The sequence below is a fragment of the Dicentrarchus labrax genome, unplaced genomic scaffold, assembly GCF_905237075.1.
Source record: "Dicentrarchus labrax unplaced genomic scaffold, dlabrax2021, whole genome shotgun sequence".
Classification (NCBI taxonomy): domain Eukaryota; kingdom Metazoa; phylum Chordata; class Actinopteri; family Moronidae; genus Dicentrarchus; species Dicentrarchus labrax.
Genome location: NW_026136719.1, coordinates 4,550,752 through 4,578,594, shown reverse-complemented (window position 1 = coordinate 4,578,594; position 27,843 = coordinate 4,550,752). Strand labels below are relative to the sequence as shown.

At 36.4% G+C, this 27,843-nt stretch overlaps 2 protein-coding genes, 1 long non-coding RNA gene and 2 other non-coding genes across 7 annotated transcripts; 4 read left to right on the top strand and 1 right to left on the bottom strand.

The window, feature by feature from the left end:
• Positions 1-7,687: 7,687 nt before the first annotated feature.
• On the top strand, positions 7,688-13,492 carry LOC127351184 (uncharacterized). 2 transcript variants are annotated; one of them, XR_007880807.1, is made up of 4 exons: positions 7,688-7,888; positions 8,453-8,514; positions 9,324-9,529; positions 12,571-13,492. It is a non-coding gene; the product is annotated as an uncharacterized LOC127351184 (long non-coding RNA). The 2 variants fall into 2 exon arrangements; XR_007880806.1 differs by having other exon boundaries at positions 8,453-9,529.
• Positions 13,493-14,928: 1,436 nt separating this feature from the next.
• Positions 14,929-18,492, top strand: rpl12 (ribosomal protein L12). Its single transcript, XM_051378468.1, has 6 exons — positions 14,929-15,095; positions 16,571-16,644; positions 16,953-17,051; positions 17,775-17,856; positions 17,949-18,035; positions 18,339-18,492. Exons 1-6 carry the CDS (start codon positions 15,059-15,061, stop codon positions 18,455-18,457), a joined length of 498 nt encoding a protein of 165 aa, XP_051234428.1. The 5' UTR covers positions 14,929-15,058; the 3' UTR covers positions 18,458-18,492.
• LOC127352332 (small nucleolar RNA SNORA65) lies at positions 16,685-16,810 on the top strand. Its single transcript, XR_007881075.1, has one exon. It is a non-coding gene; the product is annotated as a small nucleolar RNA SNORA65 (small nucleolar RNA).
• Positions 18,090-18,215, top strand: LOC127352331 (small nucleolar RNA SNORA65). The gene has a single exon (XR_007881074.1). It is a non-coding gene; the product is annotated as a small nucleolar RNA SNORA65 (small nucleolar RNA).
• A 574-nt stretch (positions 18,493-19,066) lies between the features above and the next one.
• pole3 (polymerase (DNA directed), epsilon 3 (p17 subunit)) lies at positions 19,067-22,708 on the bottom strand. Of its 2 annotated transcripts, XM_051378471.1 has the most exons (5): positions 22,501-22,708; positions 21,790-21,952; positions 20,582-20,667; positions 20,308-20,426; positions 19,067-20,127 (listed from the first exon to the last, which is right to left on the bottom strand). In XM_051378471.1, exons 2-5 carry the CDS (start codon positions 21,853-21,855, stop codon positions 19,940-19,942), a joined length of 459 nt encoding a protein of 152 aa, XP_051234431.1. In that variant the 5' UTR covers positions 21,856-21,952; positions 22,501-22,708; the 3' UTR covers positions 19,067-19,939. The 2 variants fall into 2 exon arrangements, with proteins under 2 accessions (XP_051234431.1, XP_051234430.1); XM_051378470.1 differs by having other exon boundaries at positions 21,790-22,708.
• Between the last annotated feature and the right edge of the window lie 5,135 nt (positions 22,709-27,843).

Sequence of the window (27,843 nt, the reverse complement as noted above, 5' to 3'; positions counted from 1 at the left end):
CCTTTATTGAGAGCTCGATTTAACAGAAACAAACATGAGCGGCTTGTTTAGTTCAATCAAGTTTTACTTTGATCTGGTTTCAGACACTGAGAGATAGTCCCGTCTTTAAGTCATATAGATGGTATTATCATTAGTTTGTCGACTCTACGCAGGAACCTGAGGACTCTGCGGTTGTTCAGAAGGAAAGCTCATTCAGATCTGCTAGACATAGAAATATATACAGAGCAATATACACAGAGCAATATATACAGAGCAATATATACAGAGCAAAATATACAGAGCAAAATATACAGAGCAATATATACAGAGCAATATATACAGAGCAAAATATACAGAGCAATATATACAGAGCAATATATACATAGAAATATATACAGAGCAATATATACAGAGCAATATATACAGAGCAATATATATACAGAGCAATATATACAGAGCAATATACACAGAGCAATATATACAGAGCAATATATACATAGAAATATATACAGAGCAATATATACAGAGCAATATATACAGAGCAATATATACAGAGCAATATATACAGAGCAATATATACAGAGCAATATATACAGAGCAATATACACAGAGCAATATATACAGAGCAATATATACAGAGCAAAATATACAGAGCAATATATACAGAGCAATATATACAGAGCAATATATACAGATCAATATACACAGAGCAATATACACAGAGCAATATATACAGAGCAATATATACAGAGCAATATATACAGAGCATTATATACAGAGCAATATATACAGAGCAATATATACAGAGCAATATATACAGAGCAATATATACAGAGCAATAATATACAGAGCAATATATATACAGAGCAGTATATACAGAGCAATATATACATAGAAATATATACAGAGCATTATATACAGAGCAATATATACAGAGCAATATATACAGAGCATTATATACAGAGCAAAATATACAGAGCAATATATACAGAGCAAAATATACAGAGCAATATATACAGAGCAATATATATACAGAGCAGTATATACAGAGCCATATATATACAGAGCAGTATATACAGAGCAAAATATACAGAGCAATATATACAGAGCAATATACACAGAGCAATATACACAGAGCAATATATACAGAGCATTATATACAGAGCAATATATACAGAGCAATATATACAGAGCAATATACACAGAGCAATATATATACAGAGCAATATATACAGAGCAATATACACAGAGCAATATATACAGAGCAATATACACAGAGCATTATATACAGAGCAATATATACAGAGCAATATACACAGAGCATTATATACAGAGCAATATATACAGAGCAATATATACAGAGCAAAACTGACCCGGTACGGTAGATAGTTGAAGATGTTGTTTTTTTTTCAAGTGAACGCTTCCGTAGTTTTGCAGGTATTTGTTGTGGTGGATAACAAGAGCTACTTTGACTTATTAAAATGTTATAAAAATGTAATAAAATGTACAAAAATGATTGAACTCAAGCAAAGAGAAAATTGTTTCTGTGTATCTGCAGCTCCTGAACACAACATGTTGTTTTTTTTACAGTGCAGAAGCTGCTGGTCTCCAGTTGATCAGGACTCTTCAGTATAAACTGAACTCCACTGAAAAGCCTTTTGTTTAAATGCAGCTAAAGCCTGATTGACAAAGTTTGTGCAGGCTGACATCCAAACACAGAGAGGATTAATAAAAACGGACAGACGATAAAACACAGATCACACACACACACACACACACACACACACACACACACACACACACACACACTATTATGTCATTCATGATTTGCATTGCTGCTTTACAAGAAGCAGGTGGTTGTTTCCGTCCAGATCTAATAACCGAAACATCAGCCGCTGTGACGGTGACATCCTCGCTCTCATTACGTGACCTCTGTAAAATAAATGTTTGGTTTGTGAAACGAGGATTTATGTCCTGCTTATATTTTGCAGCAGAGAGAAGAAGAAGAAGAAGAAGAAGAAGGTGGATTAACGTCACTCATGTGTTTCTGGTGTGTTGTTGTTTGACTAATTGTCGTTAGAAAGGAGCCCGTCGGTGTGCGTTTGCATGAAAACTTTGCCATTCAAATTCAGATGATTTAGTGTTCGGAGAGGATTTATTACATGTTGCTGGAAGCAGAAAAAACATCTTTGTCCTAATTTTGTTTATCTGCCTCATAAAATCTCTTCTGGGCTTAGAAATGTTGATTTACTGCAGATTTTATTTCCCAGGAACTGAACCAGAACTCAAAATAAGTATTTACAGTAAAAATACAGACGTATTATCAGCGACATCCACTGAAAGTATAATAAAAGTAAAATGTGAAATATTATTAATAATACATAATCTTGCCAGCATAACATTAGCTTTCTGGCCTGTAGCATAATGGTTAATGGGAGAGAAAAGAAGGTTAAAAAAAAGTTCTGATAAAACATTTTTATTCTTTTTGTTTTTATGCTTTTATTAAATCTTTATTTTTTGTGAAATATTGAATAATTTTACTTGTTTAGACCTCAAACAGAGAATCTCTAACAACTCATAGACACCTGAAAGTCAACAAGCACTCAATTTCTGCCACTCTCACATCAAAACAATAACACAAAGTTTAATGAGGTGGTGGAGCAGCGTGGGATCATGGGAGTTGTTGTCTTCACCACCATTGGCGTCATTGCAGTCAGCTTCTCCCGGTTAGGATTCCTTCAGTGTTCATGGTTCAGGAGGTTTCTACCGGGAGCCCAATGATCCACAGAGGTCTCCTCCTCTCCAACACAAACAGACCCGCTGATTAAAACCACTAAACACACTGAATAAAGCAGTTCCACCTTAAACACACTGAATAAAGCAGTTCCACCTTAACAATCACTGCTTCTCCCACGCTGTTGGACAGACAAAGGACGTCCCGGAGGGGCTGCGAGCCGAGCTGCTGCTAACGTTAGCTCAGCTTGTTTCTCTGATAACTTAAGATCCAGACGTCCGATGACTAAAATCCTTCATCCGGTTCAAATCTAGAGTTAAAAAGCACCAAGATCTAAACAGTGGATGGTAACAATGTGGCTTCAGACTGGATCAACAGTCAATGTATGACAGCTTCTGGCAGACAACCACAACGCTGACGCAGGCACAAAGGGGATATGACGCCATCGACAGGCGACAGGTGAAACGCAGCGTTACCTGAATAAAATGACAGATTTCTCTGAGTTTGAACTTTGAGAGTTTAAAGAGTTATAGACATTTTAATGTACATATTATAATATATATATAATTACAGCGCACACACTGAAGCACTGTATTTCTGCCTGGATAATAACTAGTTCCTGCTCTCCTCCCTCACCTTTCAGCTCGTTCTCAGGTGTGTAAACGGCTTTAAAGTGACACCCGGCGCTGCGACCACAGAGATTAAAGCTCAGAGGAGACGATCAATGTGTCTGTTCTCCTCTTTAACCGACACAATCCACTTCACGTACACGAGATGAGAGTGATGTAGAATTGTAATGAGCCGACCTTTGACCCCCACCAGGCTGATGAATATCGCGGATTACACGATAATCCACCAGCAGGGAGGGAGGGGAAGACCAGAGAGCATGCTGGGACGCAACGAGCCCGCTGGAGCACGCTGGGAATCAATCACTGCTTCATTAGCAGGTCTGACACCATAAATAAGGATTATCAGAGAATTAAAGGGACAATCCACCATGTTTTTACACATAAAGGTCAGCGGCACTACAGCCCGTGACCTCTGGATGACCTCTGTCATGTCTGATGATGTCACAGTGATGTCATCAAGGTGTGTACGACTTTATTTTATCGTCCTCAGCAGAAAATCTGCGATAAAAACTGTGAACGTAGAGGTTCAAAGTTCATTGTTGACCTTGAAAACAGCAGGAATGATGAACATTAACTGAATTACTCTACAAACATGTGGTGATCTTATAGAATATGATGCTGTAGATTTAACAGTATATCAACTTTAAACACATTAATGCAGCTTCTGGGTCTGTGAAGTGTCTTAAACCTGCATTTACTGTAACAACCAGCAGGGGGCGCTCCACTGGTTGCAATAACACACAGATACCATTCAGTCTTATAGAGAAATGAGTCGACTTCTCAGTTGATTTATTCCCTCAGTAAACAGTTTCCTGATGAGTTTCTGGTCTCAGTCTCTAGTTTCAGTCTTCTTCCATACAGCATGATGTTCATTTAGTAACTGATGGTCCCATTTAGAGTAAAACAGACCATAAAGCAGGGTATGCTTTAGGGCGGGGCTACCTTGTGATTGACAGCTCATTCTCAGTGAGTCCGTCCAGCTCAACGCACCAAACTCAGATCAAACTGTCAAACAGTGCTGATCAGATATGGATCCAGATTCTGTTGCTGGCTCCAATAAATTGTCATGGCGACGACCATAACGTCAAACTGGAGATAAATAAATAAACATATCATTGAGTGTAGTAAAGCATTTACCTTAAAACAAGATAATACAACATGCATATACATTGTAAAATGAAATACACACCTGTTCATTACTTTTATTAGAATATTCCCACTGAGATTACAAGAGGCCACGACAGCAGCACGATGTTTCAGATGGAAGAACAACAGACAAGGACGTAAACATTAATGGCGTCCTCCTCGTCCACGAGTAGACAAACTCTTCCTTTCGTGATACGTAGAAAGAAAATAGTTCCTACATGAAACAACGAGGTCTGTGGATTATCGGAGGAACCGGGTTGGGATATCTGGAAACAGACATGACAGTTTCTCAAACATATATTTTTTGGCGCCACAAGTCGTGTCCCGTCTGTTTCCACCTCCAACGGCCGATATCTTTCTTCCTGGTTGGAGCCGTACGTCCTCTATAAGAAGGAATCATGTTTATTATTTACATTTTGAAGAGTTTGAGAGCAGCGGGAGCCGACGGAGACGGCAGCCTTTCATTTTCATTTTGTTTAGAAACCTTAAGCCTCTTTGGCAACTTAATTTCCTGCCGGTGCGGTGGGGTTACCATGGTTCAATGGAATCTCTCTGGCAGAAGAAATTAAACCAAACTCCTGGGGAATTGCTCTGCTGCTCTCTCAATTTGTGCCGAAGCCACCAGGGGACCCGGTGCAGTGGGGCAACTGATAACTCACCTCTCGATTCAGCACAAACAGTCCTTGTTAATTAACCCCCGCCCTCAAATCCCTCATCAAGTCTCCCAAAGTCTCCTACTTTAAAAAACGCTGCTGAACTTTCATTAATACGGCATGTTGATGCGAGCTTCATTAAGCATTCAGGCTTTGTTTTCTGTCTGTCTCCTGTTTCTCATAATGGAATGAAGGACGAGAGGAAGTCCAATGCGTCGATGGAGGAAACCCTCAGAAAGGAATCAGATTATGTAGGCCAGCACAGGTGTCCTCTTGCAGTTATTGACAAGCTCTCAGCCCCCCCGACTCAGCTTACGGGCCGCTCCACCGATTTTGGATCAACGGCGTCTTAAACATCCCGACTTGGGACAAAGTCTGCAGCTTCAATGTAGCTCTTGTTTAACTGTTTGAGGAAACAACCTTAAACCATTTAACTCAAACAATTTAAGCATGAAATCTGAGTCGAAGCAACTAATTTATTTAAGTTAGTATGAAGTTAGACTCATATGCAGCATTTCTCCAAACTTATTTAAAATGAATGTGAATTTATCTCAATAAAGTCACTTAAATGCATCTTTTTTATACAAATGTTAAGTTGAATTTTCTCAGTTTTCTTCCACTGAAGCAAATTATTACATTAAACAACTGACGTATTTATAATTAATTGATTATCAAAATGTTGTTTTTTTTTTTATGTGACAAACATCAAATCTTTACACTTTAGGGATCATTAAGAATTATTCGGATGCATATTTGGGCTTATGAAAACAAAAATGATAAAATCCTGAGCTATAGAGCATAAAGCTTACATTTTATTACAATTATGTAAAGTCAACTTAAAGAAAATCAGTCAGTGGAACAAAGTTTAATTAATGTGAATGAGTGACTCCAGTTAGGATTACTTTATGTTGACTTCCTTCCTTTCTTAATATGTGTTATTAAAAGGTTTTACAGTGTTGGTACTTCAGTATTCCCATGTTATATTTGTTCCTCGGTCACTGGGGAAGCCCGAGCCGGTGTTTATTCCTGCCAGTCCCGAGTCTCTATAAAGAGCAGAGGGTTGTGTCAGGAAGAGCATCCTGTGTAAAGATGGAAACATGATCCACCTTCAGGGAGCAGCCTATATTACACTATATACTTATACTGGGAAATACTCTACTTATACTCCACTACATTTATCTGACAAGTTACTTTTCAGATTAGGATTTTACATAAAAACATATAAAAGTTTAGGAAATAAAATGCATTTTCAAGTTTTCCTTTAAGGTTTTCTATCATTCAGTAAACTGACAAAGTGAGACAAAGTTTTATGGATATTTCACATTATATTCAATTATTAACAATAATTATACAAAGTAAATGATAAACTATTCCATGAACCCAAATATTAAACACAATAACTGCAGTAACTAAGTTTGTGTAAAACAAGTAATTTCAAGCAGATTATTTCCTTCGAATATTGATCAGAGAGGAACTTTTATACAATTTTCTGTCTGTATTATGTATTTTATTTATATTTTAACAATCATACATAATAATAAACTTAATAGGTGTCTTTTCTGACAAATTCTGTGTTTTCTTCTATTTCCTCTCTGGTTCCTTTAATTATGTACTTTTCTAAAGCAGGACGAGGCTGTTGTGATAATTTAATCATTTAAACTTTTTCATTTAGTTTTCTTCACATAAATGAAATAAATGCTGAGATATAAATCAACTGTGTATGGTTTTTTTTGCAGCCCTTATAATTAAGAAGGCCTTGCGACCCCGTGTGAAGCTTTGACGACCCCTGGTGGCCGCTGGGAACCACTGACCCACGCAGGCGCAGTCGGTCTCCTTCACGATTACGCAGAGTTGTGGCTCTTTGTCACGTTCACATGTCGAGTCTGGAGTTTATTAACAGATCCACCAAAGAGACGTTTCCCCTCTAAACTTCACATGGTTTAATTTCAGTAACTGAGTAAATTTAATTAAAAGAAGGAAACTAATTTCTCGTAATCTGGTGACCCCACCGGCAGACTGAGAACGTCTGGAATAAACTTTTTATAAACTATTTATATTTAATTGATTTGTGTTTTTCTTATGTGACAAACATCAAATCTTTACACTCTGAGGGATCATTAAGAATTATTTGGATGCATAATTGGGGTTATTATGATTAATAAATTTAAATAATTAAAAATTAAGCTATACAACATTTTAATTTTAGAGTTTAATTAATGCAAATGAGAATTAATGAACTTATGTTAACTTCTTTTATTAAAGTAGTCATTTTTTACAGCTTTTCTTCTTCACATTTTCAGACTTTTGTTTTCACTTAATCTTGGCAGCAGTTATTTTATCTTTAATCTCCATAACATTCAGGTTATACAATAATCCACCAGGAATGTGCAGAGCTTCAACCTTCAGCCCACAAACAGCGACAGCCTCGTTCAGTAGATGTCAGTAAAGTGGACAGCGGCGTTATCTCTGTGGAAGAGATGTATGATGGGATAAAGGTGATCTTCTGGGGCAGCGGCGATCTGAAATCTCCCAGAGCTGTCGGAGATAAACGGAGCAGCTCAGAGAACAAGGACAGAATTATACTCATTTTAACATCAAGACTCCTTACAGGAACAGTTTGACATTTTAGGAACTAGAATTATTTGTTTTTTTCCACTTTTTGAGTCAAATGAGTCGATTAATACCACTTTCATGTCAATTAGCTTAGCTTAGCATAAAGACTGGAAGCAGGGGGAAACAGCTAGCCTGTAAGTACGTTCACTCATTAACACATCGTATCTTATTTGTTTAATCTGTACACAAAAAGATATATATATCCCTCCCTCTTTCAGAGCTGTATTATATAAAACTAGATGACCTAATGCACCAACCATGCTCTACTAATATAAAATAAGATGAAAACTTAGCCTTGATACTAAAAAAATTTTCATGTAAAGTCAAAATTATGAGATGAAAAGTAAAAATTTGCACGTTGAGAAGGAGGTAAAATAACGCTTGCACGTTTGGGCAAATTTTTGTCATTTTCAAAGGATCAAAGGATTTTAGCATAACTGTGTTATTTTAGTGTATTTGAATATTTCTACATACTGGGCTCCATAAACAGTGTTGGGATTATATAAATTGGAAATGAAGGAAAGCTGAGACACATATTTATTGTATTTAATGCCACCCGCTGCAACTGTACGAGAAACAAGTCCTGATATCTCATAAAGCTTCTCCTCACTGACTTATAGTTATGTAATATCTGGGAAATGTCAACAAACCAGGAGCGACAATAATCTCTCAAAAGTCTTAATCTCTTTTCTTTAAAGATGTAATCCTCCTCAGACTGTGGCGTCGAATCCGCCTGGTGCAGAACGAGGAGTGGAATAAAGTTGAGTGATTTATGGACGACATAAAGAAACAAGTCTGTTGATGGTATCAGTCGACCTTCATTTCACTGAAATCCACTTTGGATTGTTTTTATTAGTTTTGGTTCCACTGTCATTGTTAATAATTGCTAATCTAATCCCCTGTTTCTCTTATTTTGTTTCCCTCTCCTTTGAGATGGATTTTAGGAAATAACTTATCTGGATATGAAACAACCTTTATAGGGATATGAGATTCTGTTTATATTGCACAGCCCTAATGTGCAGGCTTGGGGAGTAATGGATTACATGTTATTAGGATAAAATAGGAATTATTTAGCAGGATTCCAATTTTAAAATACATCAGTTCTTCCTCTCTTTTCCGTCTCCATCTTATTTTCAAAGTGTTAAATTGTTCTGTTGTCTTATAGAATAAACTAATCAATCATTACTTATTAATATTTCTTTAAACCTGTTTTTATTTGCATTTTAGGTGTTGAGGTAATCCAAAAGTAACGTAAAGTATTCAAGTTATGTTACCTTAACATTTTTTTGACAGGTAATTAGTGACTGTTTCAGTTCCAGAAGTAAAGTGAGTCAGTCAGTAACATCAGTGATGTAGATGTGAATGTTTGAGCATTATGTGATAGTAAAGTGTTTGTAAAGTAAAGAGAAACAAAAGCAGAAGCATGCAGACAGCGACTGGGTTGAGTCCAGGTAAAGCGAAAGTCGGGCCTTTGGCTCGGCTCACGTGCTCCAAACCTGACTCCTGAAATCTTCTTTAAATGTGTATTTTTCTTCCTCTAACTACCAGATTTCTCTCTTCTCCCTGCAGAAAATAAACGAGAGGTTTAAATATCTTTAAAGCACTGTGGAGGGAAGGATCTTACTGCAGAGTGAACACAGTTTTTGTTTTCATCGAGTTGGCAGCGACGTCCTGTTGCCATTTTCTACCCGAACGAGCAGCTGAGAGAGTCAACAGAGAGTTTAACCATCCGTCAACACAGAGAACAAACAAACAGATCAACAGAGCAGAGAGGGGTAAAGTGTTTACATGTTCTCATGTCTGGTTCTGCTTTCTGCCTCACTGTATGTGTATATTGTTGTAGGTTCTCATAGTGCATCCTGTTTAATCTTCAGCTCCCATTAATCAATACCTCAGATTGACCACAGTTTGTTTTCAGAAATACTTTACTGACTGGTTGTGATACAGTTGCATTAAAGAAATGTGAATAATAATAAAGAACGTTAAAAATATGAAGCATTATATTACAATTTACTGTATAACGCTTCATATGTTACTGTTTTGTGTTCAAAGCTGTGAGATAAATATACATTTAAAGGTCCAGCGTGGAGGGTTTAATGGCATCTAGCGACGTAGTTACAGATTGCAGCTCCCTTCGCTTCACCCTGCGACTCCCACACACACACACACACACAAAGGAGAAACTGTGGCGACCACAAAGCGCACAAATAATCCGTAGATTCCGTAGAGAAACGTAGATTTTGGGAAGATCCGCTAACAGAAACACAACGGTTCTTATATTCAGGTGATTTTACACTATTAAAAACATACCTGTGAATATTATTTAACTTGTCTGCCAATAGATCCTCGTCAGTGTTCAGTAGTGGAGGCTGCAGTGTGTGTGTGTGTGTGTGTGTGTGTGTGTGTGTGTGTGTGTGTGTGAAGCTGTTATTTTTGCATCAACACACTGTGAGCCTGAAGCTGAACCATCGAGCTCACACACACTCAGTTCGACAGCTCATTTGTTAAACTCTGGGGAATGATTCGATTTACAGTTCCTCCCCTCCATCTTTTTCGTTCTTCTTGACCTTTTCCTTTCGTGTTTTTCAATCATCAGCAGCAGCAGCAGCAGCAGCTCGTTCTCTCCTCCAACTTCTCTGCTTCACAATTTCCTCTATCGATTTTTGTTTTTCGAGCCCGGCTATAGTCAGGAGAGGGGAGGGAATCAAGGCTAAATACGCTGCTTGTCTCTTTTAACTGGATTTAAAAGAGGAGCAGAAGAAATTGTCTTTGGGTTTCAGCCCCCCTCAGTGGAGCTGATCAGTAAGCAGGTTTATCAATAGTTACAAACCCTGAGCACCTGGTTCTTGATTGGGTTTGTGAGCAGGAAGTCAATGAGGCAACTTTAATCTTCACTTCATTTAGAGCTCAATACAGTCTTAATTAAAGACACTTTAAATCTGTGGCTGCGTCTGAAATCACTCCATTGATCACTCACCATAGTTTACTATAGAGTACATTTATTTGATTAGGCTTTCTGTTATATGGATGGATTAAGACACTATTTCCATCATGGGGATCAATTAAAGTGCATCTTATCTTAATTAAAGTCCAGGTGAAATGATAAATGTCATTTTAACTCTTTAAGATCACATCCTCTGTTATATTGTTCCCCTGTTTAACAATTTATGACAAAAACTTTGTATTTTTACATCAGAATCAAATCAAACTGGATCATATTTTATGGAGAGAATATTGTCTGGTTTTCCCTCTGACGTCCTCCACTAACTGCTAATGTAGCTGCCATTATCGTTAGCAACTGAACAGGGCTCAGCAGCCTCCCAGTGAACACAGAGACAGACAGAGGACAGTTTGAGGACAGTTTGAGGTGATTTATGGAGTTACCTGATGAACTTGTTGCTAAAAGAAGCTGCCTGTCACTAACACTAATGTTAGATGTCGTTAGAAAGTGAATTTCGTCCCGACTCCAGCGGGACTGAAGGAGATTTCCACTTTATCAGGATCAGTCTTCTGGCCAGCAGAGAGCTGAAGGCAATCTCATTGTTTTGGGATACAGAGAAAGAGGTGAAGCACACAGTGAACAGAGCACTGAGAGGGTTATTGGGTCCAGCTCTCGGCCCAAAGTTTTAAAAGTCATTGTTCAGAAGTTAGTGGGTTAGCAGAGTGTTGTAGTTGGTTTAGATATTGAACACAAGACTTTCACATGTAGTGGAGTAATTTTACATACACATTAAACTCAGAAAAATCTAATAATAACAGCACAGCCTGATTGTTTCTATTATAGCAGTGTTTTACCTTTTATTACTGTTATGTTTGTATTTTATTATTCTAAATTCATATTCTTGCAACAAATAAAACCACAAACTTGTGTTGAAATTGTGGGGGGGTCTAAAAAATACATTTCTGGGAGTGATAATAGATAATAAACTAAAACTTAAAAGTCAGTTGTCCAAAATGTCCTCACAACGGTGGTTTGAAACTGCAACAGGTCCTCACAAAGATAGCAATACGAGCGTAACACACACACACACACACACACACACACACAGAAAAACAGGAGAAGGGAAATGTAATTACATCACTCTCTGTCGTCTCCTCTGAAACTGAAACTGGACTCCCTCATGTCTCATGTTGGTGTAACGTGACATTACTGTACTGATGTTAACATGTTAAAGACCGGGTCAGAGTCACATATAAAACACGTTAAATATCAGTTATTTGTTATCAGTTATTTGTAATCTGAAGATCAATAACTGCTGCCACATTTAGCTCCAGTAAATCATGTTTATTATCATTATTATTATTATTATCTTCTTCCTCAGTTTATCCCCGTTGAACTTAAAGGAAACGAGCTGAGAGTTTTCTGGAAACAATAAACAGAATTTAAAACTTAATATTCAGTTTTTCTGCTTGTTTTTATCTATTTTCATCACAAGAATAAAGATTTAAAGAGACTTTCTGACCACCAGAGCTTGAAAAACCAATAATAACGTTTCATTAAAAAAAAGATTATTGAGATGTGACATTTCCTCTGAGTGTTGAGGACTTTCTGAAAACACAGATAAATCTGTCCTTTGATAATATGAGCTGTGAATTTTCTGACTATCCTCACAGATTTTCATGATGCATATTAAACAGCACAACAGTGATGATCTCTGCTTCTCACCCACTTACTCCCTCTTGTGTCCTGTTTCTATTCCTGTAGAGAAGCTCTGAGTCAAATAAAAAAAAAATAAAAAAAAGTCCTTCAGGAACCAAACAGGAAATAAAAAAGGTTGTTTTTTTTTTTTTTTTTACAACAACGATGATGCAGCAGCCTGGAAACCTGACAAACACCTGAAGTACCGACGGGATGCAGCTCCGTTATCCGTCCTGCTGCAGAGGATGTTCATCCACTCGGCTCCCACATGCAGCACTTTGACCTCCTCCGGGTTCACGAACCATCAGAAAATAACTTTCCACCATCGACACAAAGTCCATTAAACAAAAGCAAAATCTCTCACAAACAGCTGCCTCATGTTAGAGAATATTATTATATTTAAGGCTGTTACACAAATACGCTTATTTTATTATATTTTATTGACTTTTTTGCACTACATTCCCGTGTGCCAACTTAAGAAAGGAGCATCTTTATCTTATCATATTGTAATTATTGTATTTTTATTATTCTAAATTTATATTCTTGCAACAAATACACAAACAACGCGTTGAATTTGAAAGAGGGTCTAAAAATTACATTTCTGAGAGTGATATTAGATAATAAACTATGCACATAAATTATATAAAAACTAAAATTTTAAGGTCAGTTGTGTAAAATAAAGAATTTACTTAAGTAAAAGTACTAATACAACAGTAAAAATACTCAGTTACACTCACAATAGTCTGCTTTATGTTACTTATATTATATTTTTTTTATTACATTTTGTTGTTTTTTCTCATATTTTGTTCTATTTTATTGACTTTTTGCACAACTACTACTTGCCTGTGTTTGTATCTGGAGCTGCTGTAGCGAGTGGATGTGAGATCAATGAAGTCTATCTTATGTTATTTTACATGTATAATGTAAAATAACCTGTAACTGTAAATCATCATAAAATTACTGCTTTTTTAAAGAAAATGTCCTTTTTTTCACATAAAATTCGAGTTTAATACAGTTAATACATTTCTAAAATTATGTAACGTATAACTTATAAAATAATATCACATTTCAGACAGTTAAACGTACAACACACTTATTAAATTCTATTTTATTGAATGTTGTTGTATTTTATTATATTTTCTTTACTCTCTGCTGCTGTTCAAAACTGTGAGTTTCCTCTACAGAGGATCAATAAATGAAAGTCTTGTTATTATTGTGTTTTATTATTAGAAATGTATAATTCTTGGGAATCGTGCAACAAATACACATTTTATTAATGTTGAAACTGGTTCTGGAGTGATAATAGCTGAGACAGTATGCTGATGAATGCTGAACATTAACCAGAGAACATTTGTTTGATGACAGTGACTCAGAGTCAGACGCTCTGACGGAGGAGACGAAGAGTTTGATGGCCGCAGGCAGGAATGACTTCTTGTGGCGTTTCTGTGGTTAATCTCGGTGGAGTCCTGTGTTTGTGCAGCTCACGGTGGAGTGGGTGGGAGACATTGTCACTGGCCTTGTGTATAAGTTTGGGTCTGTCGGCGTCCGCTACCCTCAACCTGCTGCCACAGCACACAACAGCAAACTGGAGATTTCACTGGTTTTTACTTTAATTAAATGGTTGGTTTGACTGATAAAATAGTCCTTTTTTTACAGTATTTTTTGGGGCGATTATTGCTGTTTTCTTTTACCTTTGTTATTGTTATTTTTGTATTTTATTATTCTAAATTCATATTCTTGCGACAAATAAACACACAAACATGTTGAGGGTCTAAAAATTACATTTCTAGAAGTGATGATAGATAACAAACTAAAACTTAAAAGTAGGTTGTGTAAAATTAAGGATTTTACCCTGAGGTATTTTTATACTATACTATATATATATATATATATATATATATATATATATATATATATATATATATATATATATATAATATAAATATATATATATATATATATATATATATATATATATATTGTTTTATTTTATTTTTATTATTTTTACTTCAATAAAATATCTGAATACAGGCCCCTCACCTCAACCTCAAAGACAGGACTGTCCAAAATATCCACACAATGCAGAAATGCAGATTCTTGATGTGAACTGACAAAGAATAGATGTTTAATTGTAATTAATATTATGCACAATTTTGTACTTTACTTTCTATTTGTTGGGTTTAATTAATTAAATGGGAGAAACCATGTTGTTTTCCAGTGAATATTAGAAACTTTTTTTTATTGATCAACTTTCAAATATATAAATACTGCAATTCATTATAGAAATATGTCAATACAATAAAAAATAAAATATCATAATGACCCCATATCAACAATAATAAATAAATACACAAACAACAACAAAAGAGAATATAAAAATAACTTTTAAGGTAAAAAAAACAAACAAATAAAATAAAAACAAATAAAACTTTAATTAAATGTTAAAAACTGATTTGAAAGTCGCGTCACTCTCACTACGTCACAAGAACGTTATCACAACCTCTCGCGAGACTTGGTGCAGCTATATATAAACCCCTCCGCGGCCGCCGCGCTCTCTCTTCTCTTTCTCCCGTTACCGGTGAAGGTGCAACAGTAAATCGGTCGTCCCGAGCCCGGGTTCATCCGACACCCTCACCAAGCTGAGCTCAGCCTATACAGCAGCAACATGCCTCCCAAATTCGACCCCAGCGAGATTAAAGTCGGTACGTTGTCACTGTCTCTGGCTAATAAGAGAAGTTTGTTCACAGACAAGATGGAGTCGCTCTGCGCCGGCCCGCTAACGGCGCGAACTAAACGGTAAAAACGGGACACAAAACGCGCCAAGAAAGACAGAAAATGTGCTTATCTGAACCTCTGCATGCTGTAATGTTTTAATCAGGTGGGATTTGATTGATTTGTGGCGGTATTGATGAGGGATTGAATGTCTGTGTCCGAGTCCACGTGGAGCGAGTGCTAGTTAGCTGCTAGGTGGCTAACGTTAGCGAAGGGTTAAATTTATTTAAAGTAAAACTGGTTTTAAACTCTGAACTCTTTATTTTATTAACTCTTCTTCCTTTAATGTTAACATCCTGTTAATGTTTAATGTAATGTATGTAGGTGTTGGGTCCTGCAGTGATCAGATACAGATTATTGATTACTACTATTCTGATCAGTTATTAGAATATTACTAATATTTACACATTAACACTAATATGAACATTTTAGACTTTAATAACTGTTTTATTTAATTATGTTTCTGATACTTTAAGGTTAAAGGATTAAATGAAATTAGGACATACATTTTAAAAGAATAGTTCTTAAGTTGAATTAAATTAATGAGAATTAACTTTATTAATTATTTTCCTTTATATTGTTCCTTTTGTTGCCACGATGGACATAAACTAGTTCTTACATTTTATTGATAATGGGTTTAAAGTCTTATATTTAGCCTTTATTTAACATTAACCTGTTAAAGCTGCTATAAGTGATAATTAAACTGCAGAGAAACTATTATTATTATTATTATTATTAATGTCTTTAAATCAGTTGAAACAACTCTTTATGATTTTATATAATAACTTTATATCCTCCTGTAGACAAGAGCAGGTAAATGTACCTGGATTCAGACTCCCTGCTGTAAACTGAGTTATTGGGATTTAAAATCTGTATTTTAAAGAGTTTCAGTCTTCACTTTAAATATCTGAGGAGCAGAAACAGTTTCCTGAGTGTGCAGGTTGTTTCTAGGGGTTTAAAACTACAGAAATAGTTGTGAGCATAAAGGATAATGGGGAAATATGAAGAGTAACTTAACAGTTAAATGAATGTAAATAAGTTAGATTTGGTTGGAACAGCTGTTGAATATTAAATGTCAATCTGAAGGTCCGACAGCTTTAAAGCAGTGAAACACAAACTGTTCTGGTCCAGAATAATAAAGCACTTTATAGGTGTTAATTATGTAATGAGTTTTCTTTTGCAGTGTTTAAATGTTGCATCCTCTTCCTGGAATGATTCCTAATGTTTTGAGGTGTTAAACTAAAACGCTGTTCGGTCTCTATTTACGTCCCGGCGGCGCTGTGAAGCTGCGTCTGACAACCTGTTTACGCTCAGCTGTCAGTGGGTGTCTGTGAACGTGTACGTGTGAAGAAACTGCATCCAGGGAAGCATTTAAATCGAGTTGTGTGTCGTCTTTGTCTCGCAGTGTACATGAGGTGCACAGGAGGAGAGGTTGGAGCCACCTCCGCCCTCGCCCCCAAAATCGGACCTCTGGGTCTGGTGAGTACGAAGCTTTGTGTGTGTGTGTTGAACGCAGCCTCCCGCCACTATGCCTGTCTGTTAGTGACTGAGTATAATCCAGTGGAGGCTCAGATTGAACCAACTTTAGGAAACAGGTCTGCCCCAAACTAATGGACAACTCTGTGCCGTAAAGTCTGGAACACAAACTGAGAACCCAACGTGACGTTATCCTGATTAACAATGTAATTACTATATTTATAGTGTAAATAATAGTCGCAGCTTCAGGCTGAAGTCATTTAAGTCTGTTTTGTCTTCATTTACTCATCATGTCTTTGTTTTGTCACCAGTCTCCCAAGAAAGTTGGTGACGACATTGCCAAGGCCACCGGTGACTGGAAGGGTCTGAGGATCACCGTGAAGCTGACCATCCAGAACAGACAGGCAGTGGTACGTAATGTGTCTGAAGTTAGGGGCTCAACATCGACAATCTGAACCAATCTGTTGCCTTTATTACGTCCTGAAAGACCTGGAAATAGAGACTAGTTGTCCAGATGTGGAAATAGATTAAAATGACAAAAAATCCTTGAAGATTTAAATTGTTTTAGCTCCTCACTCAGATTACATAAACCTGTCTGTCGATAATCTGCTCACTATGACATTTAAAGTCTGTTTACTGAAATGATTTCTGCTCCCTGCCAGTTGAGAACAGTTGAATCTATAATCTGTAATAGTTAAAGCAGTAAAGCTCTGGTGTGTAATGTCAGGAAGAGTCAGCCGTGTGTTAATGCTGTATTTCCTACAACCACAGCGACTCTCTATGGGACTGTTTGTGACCCACATTGGTACAGACCTAGAGGCTTCACATCAACATGATTTTAATTGTTTTGTGATATAAAATGATGATTCCCACATAATGTTTTTACCTTATCGTGCAGCCTTAGTGAGCACAGAGCAACTGGGTGACGCTAACTATCATGCTTTATGACTAAGACTGATGCTTCTGTGAATAAAAGCTTTCATAAATAAGATTTTAAAGGTAAAATATGGAGTTTCTACACTAGCTGTCTGGGTTTCAGGGTTCAGTCACGAACTGAACGTCTTCAGGATTAAATCTTGTGCAGTCTCTCCCTCCAGCTGGTGCGAATATAAACCCTCAGCTTTGTTTTCCAGGTCGAGGTCGTTCCCTCTGCGTCCGCTCTGATCATCAAGGCTCTGAAGGAGCCTCCTCGTGACAGGAAGAAGGTCAAGAACAGTAAGTGCCTGTGATGTTGTGTGGAAGCAATCTTTTTTCAAGTGTTGAAGTGGATTTACTGAATCTCACCTTGATTTTTCTAACATCTTCAGTCAAGCACAGCGGAAGCGTGACCTTCGATGAGATTGTGGGCGTCGCTCGCGTCATGAGGCATCGCTCCATCGCCAGAGAGCTCTCCGGTAAGAGTCTAAACACCGACCCGGTTTACTGACGGTCTGTGTACCGCGCAGCCTCCCGCCACTATGCCTGTCTGTTAGTGACTGAGTATAATCCAGTGGAGGCTCAGATTGACCCAACTTTAGGAAACAGGTCTGCCCCAAACTAATGGACAACTCTGTGCCGTAAAGTCTGGAACATTTATCAATAAACCAATAAATTGATCCACATCAGTTTAAACTTTAAAGTGTTGGCAGTAATGTTTTTAATCACTTTACGTCCCCTCAGAGCGGTTTAAACTAAATCTGTATATTCTTTAATTTCAGGAACCATCAAAGAGATCCTGGGAACCGCTCAGTCCGTCGGCTGCACCATCGATGGGCGTCCTCCCCATGATGTCATCGATGACATCAACAGCGGCAAGGTTGAGTGTCCGTCTGAGTAAACGGAGGACATCAATAAAAGTTCATAAAAACTAAACCTCTTGTGTTAAACCTTCTGTTCATCCTTTTGTTTCACACAAACACTGAAATCCAAACATTAAAAGACTGCAAACATTAATGAGTGACTGTGTGGATGTGAGCAGTTCTCAGAACAGCCGACTATCTTAATGTTTTATAAGATTACAGAATAAGTCTCTACAGCTGATCAGGTAGTGAGAACTGTAGTTTGTAGTCTCCAGGAGCAGAACTGAAGATAAAAACAGTTAATGTGGGATAAACTGAGAATGGTGTAACTGTAACTTGATGTATTTAAAATAACATTGGGTCATTTTAAGGACTTCTACCATAAAATAACTGAATCTTTGCTAATGATGGAGCCAATAGTTGGTAAAGTTAAAGTTCCATTTAATGAAGCAGTCTTTAAACTGTTGGACCTGAGTTGAACATTAATTGGTATCATTAACGCCTGTTTACCCAACTAGTTCATGTCAAAATGGCTGCTGAGAAAAAGGTTAATTGATTTTAACTGTAATGTGATATTAAAGCACCAGCAGATACTGGTGTCACTGCAGTCTGGGTTAGTTCAGTGTTTCACATCAATCATGATTCAGTTTAACTTTTTATACAAAATATTTATTGAAAATATCCACCAGTCATGTACAATTCTACAAAAGTAAAAATGGTTCAAAAAACCCAACATAAAGAACAAAAGGGCCAATAAACACGAGTGCAGCTATTTCTCTTTTCTCCACCGGGTTTTAAGTAACGTTGATCCAACAGTTCATCACAGACATCGCTGTCTTCTTCTAGGTGTGAAACTGATCTGAGGACGACACTTCAAACGCAGTATTTCTCACATTTTAGCTGTTACAAGCTCAGTGTTTGTTTCAGTCAGAGAGTGTGTGTGTGTGTGTAGGAAAAAGCACATCCATGATCCTAACTTCACACCAGGTTTGTGTTGTCGTACCAGAATCTAGCATCAAATTTCCGTCCAGATTGGTTTCTGTTTTTATTCTTCTGATAAACGAGTCCCTGATCTCAGACTATCTTACACTGTACAAAGTTTAACATTAAAGAACTTCAGTTGGATAATAAAGTGTTTAGTAAGCGTCCTACTGTTGGAACATTTCCCCAAAAACAAAAAGCCCTTTTAATGAGTGGAGGCTGGTCAAACTACAGCCTGTGTTCTCGCTCCCTCCGGTGGCAGACAGACAAACACTAACTACTGCGTATTATTATTTACTGTCAATAAATCCTGTTGTATCAAAAACTGATGAAAAAATACAAAATGAATAGCGATTGTGTTTTCTCTGTGCTACGATTTGATGGAAGACGGCAGCTCATCACAACGTCGCTGCACTGAGAAACCTTGGATGTGTCGATTCGCGGCGGCTCTGAGATGAACGAGCGTCACTTGAACACATCACGTCCAGCCAGCGGTAACCTCGGGAGGTTTCATCGTCCGTCGGTCGCCAGAGCTCCCATCAGTTGTCCACCTCCTCCTCCTCCGCCTCCGCCTCGTTCTCAGCTTCGGGCTCCTCCTCCATGCGCTCCTCTTCCTCCTCCTCTTCCTCCTCTCTGCTCTTATCGTTCTCGGAGTCGTTCTTCTTCTCTTTATCTTTGCGCTTCTGCTCCGACACCTCCTTCTTCCCCTTCTGGCCCTTCTTATACACTGTTGAGGAACACAAACAGCCGCAGTTATATTTTACATCTCGACCTGTTATTCTTCTGTTCATGGCCGATGTAAAGACGACAAACACCGAATATGTTAATGATGATTTAAACCCTGATTGAGGAGGAATTATATCAACTTTTATTTTGTGTCCTTGTGAGCTCGAAAAGATTCACTGACCCTCCAAAGCTTCTCTGAGAGGCTCCAGGAAACGCTCAAACTCCATTTCCTCCATCGCGGCCAAAACGTCTCCTGCGTTCAGAGTTTTCCGCTTCGCTTTCATGGCGAAGTTGTTCGCGCTGAAACGAGACAAACAGAATTTAATGAGTTATCATAAAACAATTCAAACGCTGTGTGAAGTTATAATGAGTCGACTCAGACGCCGTTTGTGTTCAATCGGATTGAATTTCGTGAATCAGCTCTCGACTGAAGTGGGGTTTTTTTTTGTTCTTACCACGACGTCGCATACAACACAAACACACTGGCAGCTTGGGATATGGCTCTCCGGGCTTCCTTCGACACGTTCACCCCGTCTGGGAGCTGTTAGGAAAACAAACGGTGCGGAGGAGTTTTATCTCAGAGCTGCAGTAAAAGAAGCATTTTAATCAGAAAACACAGGCGGGCTGAGAAATAATAAAAAAACTGAGTGATTTACTCAGAAACAATAAGATCTTAACATTAAAGGACAATAACAATAACACCCTGTCACTGTCTTTTATGGATTTCTTTCCTTTTATGGAAACTTTGAACACTTTATTCAACTTTATTCTACAGATATAAAGAAAGTTTTACATTTCTACGTGAGCACCAGTAACTGACAGTAGACTATAGATTAATGGGGTTTACTGTATATGATTGTTTGAACCCAACTGTTCTATCTAAGTAAATAACTATGAAAACAGCAATATAACAGTGTAAGTGAGTGTGCTCACACAGAGATGAACACAGTAAAGACTGAAGATATTCCTGCTGTTTAATCAATTATTAATTAAAAATATTGAATGTAAATCTGAGAATATTGAATGGAAAATGTACTTTATTATACTATATGAGTGGGTTAATGAGGTAGTGTTGGATTTTATTTGCTTTACACTTCCTAAAACATTTAAATTAAACATTATGCCACATAAAAACACACCAATATGTATTATGTTTGTAATTTATAAGCATATTAGGACAAAATAAACCAAACCACTATAAACAAGCATACACAAAAACATATTAATAATAAAATAATTGATTGTTTAGTGAAACTATTATAAAAAATAAAGCATTTAAAAGACGATCAGCATTAAATTTAGTTGCTTTCATGCTTATTTATATTTTAAACTGAATAGTTTTGTGACTTTTACACGTCAGTAAAATGTGCTTTAAAGGCTCAACGATGTAACTGAAACTAACAGCGACTTTATTTACTTATATTCTTAAAAATTATTTTACTTTTTGGTTACTAGACTTTATAAAAGTTGCAATATGTCAAAATAATGTAGTTTTATTTATTAACGTTATATCGTGCAGACCTACTTTCAATAATAAGAAGCCTGTAGAATTAGTAGTATTATTTTAATTGTCACTCTTTTTAATAAGAAATAATTTCTTGATGTTCAGTTTAATTCTTCTTTTAATGATAAAGTGTCTCCGCCATTAATGTTTCACACTCACCGCCTCCTTTATGATGCGGGTGATCACCGCGTTGGGAAGGTTCAGGTCTTCTGGCCTCTCAGCCATCTTAACCACCGTTAAACCGGGTCCTGGCTCCGGGTCCTCGCTCCGGGTCCTCGCTCCGGGTCTCCGCCGCTACCGTTACCGCACCGGCCGCCACAGACTGCGGGAGAGCGCGGTTAGCTCGTGTGGAGCCGCTGAACAAGTGCTAATGCTAATGCTAACCGATCAGCGCCAACTGACAGTGCTGTTAGCCTGAGGAGCTAACAAAAGCTAACGGCTACAGTGCTGCGTTAGCCTGAGGAGCTAACATAAGCTAACGGCTACAGTGCTGCGTTAGCCTGAGGAGCTAACAAAAGCTAACGGCTACAGTGCTGCGTTAGCCTGAGGAGCTAACATAAGCTAACGGCTACAGTGCTGCGTTAGCCTGAGGAGCTAACGGCTACAGTGTTGTGTTAGCCTGAGGAGCTAACTTAAGCTAATGGCTACAGTGTTGTGTTAGCCCGAGGAGCTAACTCAAGCTAACGGCTACAGTGCTACGTTAGCCCGAGGAGCTAACTTAAGCTAACGGCTACAGTGCTACGTTAGCCCGAGGAGCTAACTTAAGCTAACGGCTACAGTGCTACGTTAGCCCGAGGAGCTAACTTAAGCTAACGGCTACAGTGCTACGTTAGCCTGAGGAGCTAACATAAAGTAAGCTGCTAACGTTACCAGCTCGTGCCCGCTGCCGATAGCCGTTGACGTCAGTTATAGGGGAATACGGCGTTATTGATCCGATCGATTGGTTTAATGTGTGTATGGATCAGATTAAGTTCAAACTCTTTGAAGTGCGTGACGCTCGCGTGAACCGACTTTTGTTTTGAGACGTTTCCCGCGAACCGTCCGAGCACGAGCCCTCCTCCGCCAACTTTCAACCTCGACCCCTGACGTAGGCGTGACGTGTGCGAACCGTCACGTCAATAACAGGAAATAAAAACAAAACAAACAAAAATAAATGAACTCGGTATTAATGAACATTTATTTCCACCTGTAACAAAACTTTAAAGATAAATTAGATTAAAACTCGAGTTCAATCTTCTTCTTTTCTTGTTTTCGCTCAGCCTTACATTTATTTCACTTTGCAGCTACAATGTCGAAACAAACAATTCCTCCTTTTATTGTCTTTAATTTATAGACAAACATTTTCTCCTCACAGATATTATTACACAGAGACATATATAATGTATATATATATAATCTCCTTACTGTTGGAGAGGAAGGTTTGGCTGTGTATAAGTTCTCCTGTTAATGTGAGCTGACTGTAGATCTGTTCCTCCTCTAAAGAGAATAATAACTGTGATATAGACGGTGGTTCTAACCTCCATCCAGACCTGGACTGTGGTCTCTACCTTCTAAATATATTTTATAAGGTCCTTTTAAAGGTAACTGAACTCGCTCCAGAAGATTTGTGTCATTTATTTTGGTTTTGTCCCCATTTTTGTTCTTTTTGTAAAGATATTTCTGCTTTTATTTCCCAGTATATTGTTTCTGATTTTACCCTTTTATATAAAAACGTGTTGTTTTTAGTGTTTTCTAACCACTCAACCAAAACAAATCAGTGTTATATCATCAGTTTGATCCTGTTTTACATTGTATTTGGTGTTCAGGTAATCCAGAAGAGTTACATTACTTTAATATATAATAAATAAATAAATACTTGGATTAGGCCACTTTAATAAGTAATTAGTAATTTTATTATTATTACATTTTTAATTTAACCTACCTTACTTACTTAATTGATTAATCAATTAATAATTTAAGCTTCTTGTATAAACTAGTTTAATTTATAACAAAACATATTTATACTCTTTATTTAATGTGCAGAAAACTGTCAGTAAAAGTGTAAAGTTTTATCTTTTAACTGAGCAGCTGGATTAAATAATTAACAACTAAATAAAACAAAATATTTTCTATTCTAAGATAAAAAGCATCATATTCTTTATTTTTCCTTTTTATTTCAAAAATGAATTTAAAAATAATAATAAAGCAAAAAGCGATTTATCTGGTGTTAAATATTACACACAGTACATATATTGATCAGTATCCATTCAGTGCTTTGATTATATATTAATAATGTTTATGGTCGTACTAATGAAGTCTTTTTATTGTTCATTTGAATTAACATAAAATACAATAAACAGAATTAAAAATTAAGTCTAAATATAAAGTGATGATAATCTCTAATAATGTAGAAAGTTTCTCAGGCTTTTTATTGATTTATTGATTCATTTAGTTTTCATTAAACATTTGTAATAATTGTTATAAAAATAATCTAATGTTGTTGATGTACAAACATTTAACTGTTAGATAAAGTCAGATTATCATTGGTATTGAGACAGATCAGCTGAAGGTTGTTTCTCTGTTTCTGTTAACAACGTAACGATGATGATTGAACTCTGTAGTTTACTCTGTCACACATTCACCGTCCTGCTGCCCCGAATACTCTCTACAGCTGGTTCCCAACCTGAGGGTCAGGACCCCCACCAGGGTCGCCAAAGCTTCACAGGGGGGTCACGAGACCTTGATGAATTTAAGGCGTGTAGGAAAACTTTAAAAATATACACAGCAGGTCTCATCACATACATTAGAGCTATAACAAACAAAGAGGTAATAAAACACTGAATGTGTCTAAAAATAATCCTATTAAATCTGTAAAAAATAAATAGAATACATATTACAGAGAGATTATTGCTGCCTCAATGCTAACGCAATCTAAGATAAATAAAAATATAAAATACCGTCTTTACTTTAAAACACTTTTTCCTTAAAGGACCCATTTTTATTATCACCGACTGTCGACCCCTGAATACATTAATATTATATTCAATGTTTAACAATAACAGCAGAGAACAAGATAAACTGTAAACGGTGAACACAATAACTGCAGGACGTTTGTGTAAAACCAGAGATTTGGATGAATATTGATCAGATTATTTCCTGTAAATATTGATTAGAGATGAGTTTTCCTGATAGTTTTAGGAACTTTTCATACCATAATCTGTTGTTTTATGTATTTTATTTACTCTTTACAGACTTAATATGTTCTTTTGTTTTACCAGATTCAGTGTTTTCGTCTCCCTGACACTTGTTCTTTTAGCTCTTTGATTGTTATAACTCTACTTTTTTAATGCAGGACGATGAGATATCCACCTACTGTGAATATTTGCACATTATTTGCAGCGTACGTTTGAATATTACAAACCCTGACCAGGCAGACTTCCAGCTCAGTTCACACCTTCATTACAAACACAGTGGTTAGGGTTTGTTGGTGGGGGGGTTATTTAGGTGGTTTCCATGGCAGCTGGTTTCCTCACACTTGCAGGAGGCGATGCAGCCCACACATTGTGAACCGCTCTGTAGAGTAGTTCTTCTCCGCCCACCAGGTTCAAGCGTCTGTAGCTGTTAGCGGGCAGCGCTCCAGGATGCTAAAGTTTCCTCAGCAATCACTGCTGCATCGTTCCTCCGCTGTGTTCAACAGGTCGCCATCGACAGTGCTGCACTTTAATCACAATATATATATATTAATATATATGGAAATATTAATGCAATTACAAAAATAACCTGTGAATTTACACATCTAATGTAAAATAACATGAAATTACTGTTAATTTAAAGGGAAATTCCTTTTTTCACATACAAAGTAAAAATTACAAATCTAGAATTTGTTTTTTTCAGATATTTACTGTTTATTTAATAGGTCAAACTGTTAAATTCAAGTTAAATACTGTTAATACATTTCTAAAATTCTGTAAAATTAGTGACAATTAACTTAACAAAAAGGTGTTCTGTACTTTAACATGGATTTGTTTGTTAATTGACAGATATCTTATATAATTATGGACATTTGGATAAATGTTGTTTATCAGTGTATAAGCAGGTAAACTGTCAAAATACAGTTTTTATCAGTGAAAACAACAATAATTATTGTAATTTCACAGATAATGACTTTTATTACAGTTCTATAACTTTTAAAATTCCTATCAAAATAAAAAATTTAAATCAGCTACTTTACAAATTATGATTTTTCTAACAACTATTATATAATTATATTGAAATATTACATTTAATTTAATTTTTTTTTATGTAAAAACATTTAATGGTTCCAGCTTCACAATTGTGATAATTTGCTGCTTTTTGCTTTGAAATATTTGAACAATTTTAATGTATTTGTGATATATTTTAGGTTTGGACTGTTGATTCTACAAAATAAGAGCGTGAAGGCGTCACTTTGGGTCATTGTGACGACATTTCTCAAACACTCAGTGAATTAATAGAGAAAAATAATCAGCAGAATAATTTATAATGATACAGAATAGTTACCAATTACAACATTAAAATCCTGCTTTTACATTAATGCATCATAATAATAATCTAATGATATAATATATAGGGTTAGGGTTAGGCTGTTTTTATAACAGTCACAAGGGACATTTTTATACTTTTAATACTTAAAGTACATTTTCCTGATTATACTTTAATATTTTACTTGAGTTATTTTTACAGTGTGGTTTCACAATAATCTATAAATATATATATGTAATATATATAATAATCTATCTGGAGGGACGTCAGGAGGCCCGACGCCATCAGCCTCCATCAGACGGTCAAGGACTAAAGATGAATGAGTCAGTCGACCCCGACAGATGAACTTTGACCCCTGACTTCCTGAATGAACTGACACAGTAACAGCATGTTTAAAGTAACGTTAACAATCATACAAAGTTAATAGGCTTTTTTTTTTTTTTAACAAATTCAGTGTTTGAAATGCTGAGTAGTCTGAGCAGATTATTTCCTGTTTATTGAACTTTTAATAAAACATTTTGTCTGTATTATGAAAGTCTAAAGGAAAGTCTATAAAGTTGTTCATAAATCAGAATATTTAATGGGAGATGTTGATTCTCATCCAGACTTCTCCTCCTCCGGCTCTCAGTGAGTATCTGTTTGGTTCTGATCAATAACAGTCTGATGTACAGTGTTTATAATAACTTCAGTGTTAGATTATAGATCTTTATCAGGCTTTTTTTAAAATGGAAACAGTCAGATAATCAGATCAATAATCAGTATTTGTTAATATAAAAACAGTTGATGTCTCAGATTTATTCATTTATTTCTCCAGTTGTCTGCAGTGCAGCTACACTGGAGGAGGTTGTGGATCAATACCTTGCTCAACGGCTCCGCGGTGGAGTTCTTTCATTTATTTATCCTGAATTAATGCAATAAAAAATACACTGTGGAGTCTTTTTTAAAATGTAATTTAAAGAATGTTATTACTCCCAAAAGTAATTCAGTGAATCTATTGTCAGCTAAAACTTCTAATTTATTGATTTTGATAAAACTTTTAATTAATAAACATTATTTTGATGAATTGTGTCAACGTGGAAAAACTAGTTGGAACAAGTTCATTTTTACGAGTAGCCTCGTCAAGTTAAAAACTTGTGTTTATGCTACCAAATTATTAAATAAATTCATTAAAAATACTTTTGATTAAAATACTCAATTAGTACATTTAATTTCATTAGAAGTCGCCGCAACTCAGAAAGATCAAAGCAAACTGTTGCGTTAACATTTGTTTTTAGAGTACATTTAATTAATTACAAGTCAACCACAAAATATAATAAATACAGTTTATTTTTTGTTACATTTACAGAAAGAAAAACATACAGGAGAAAAAGTTAAAATAAATAAATTAAAGGTCAAAAGGGTGAAAGAAGATCGTCTTTATCTGTCAGCTCAACGTAACAATGTTAATTAAAACAGTAAAAGATTAAAAATTCAAGTGGACTGATATTTTATTTAAATCTTCATCGTTACATAATGTGAAGAACAATCTAATACCGTCTTCTGCAGGGAAACAACCGCCTGTTTACGAGTCTGTACAAGAAAGTGACGAGAGGAGAGATTCAAGTAATAATAATGCCATAAAAGGAAGAAGAAGTCTGGAGATCTCGGTTAGATTTGGATCGACGTTCACTTTTTGTAGCTTGTTTGTTGTTTGCTTGTTGTTTTCTGGCCCTG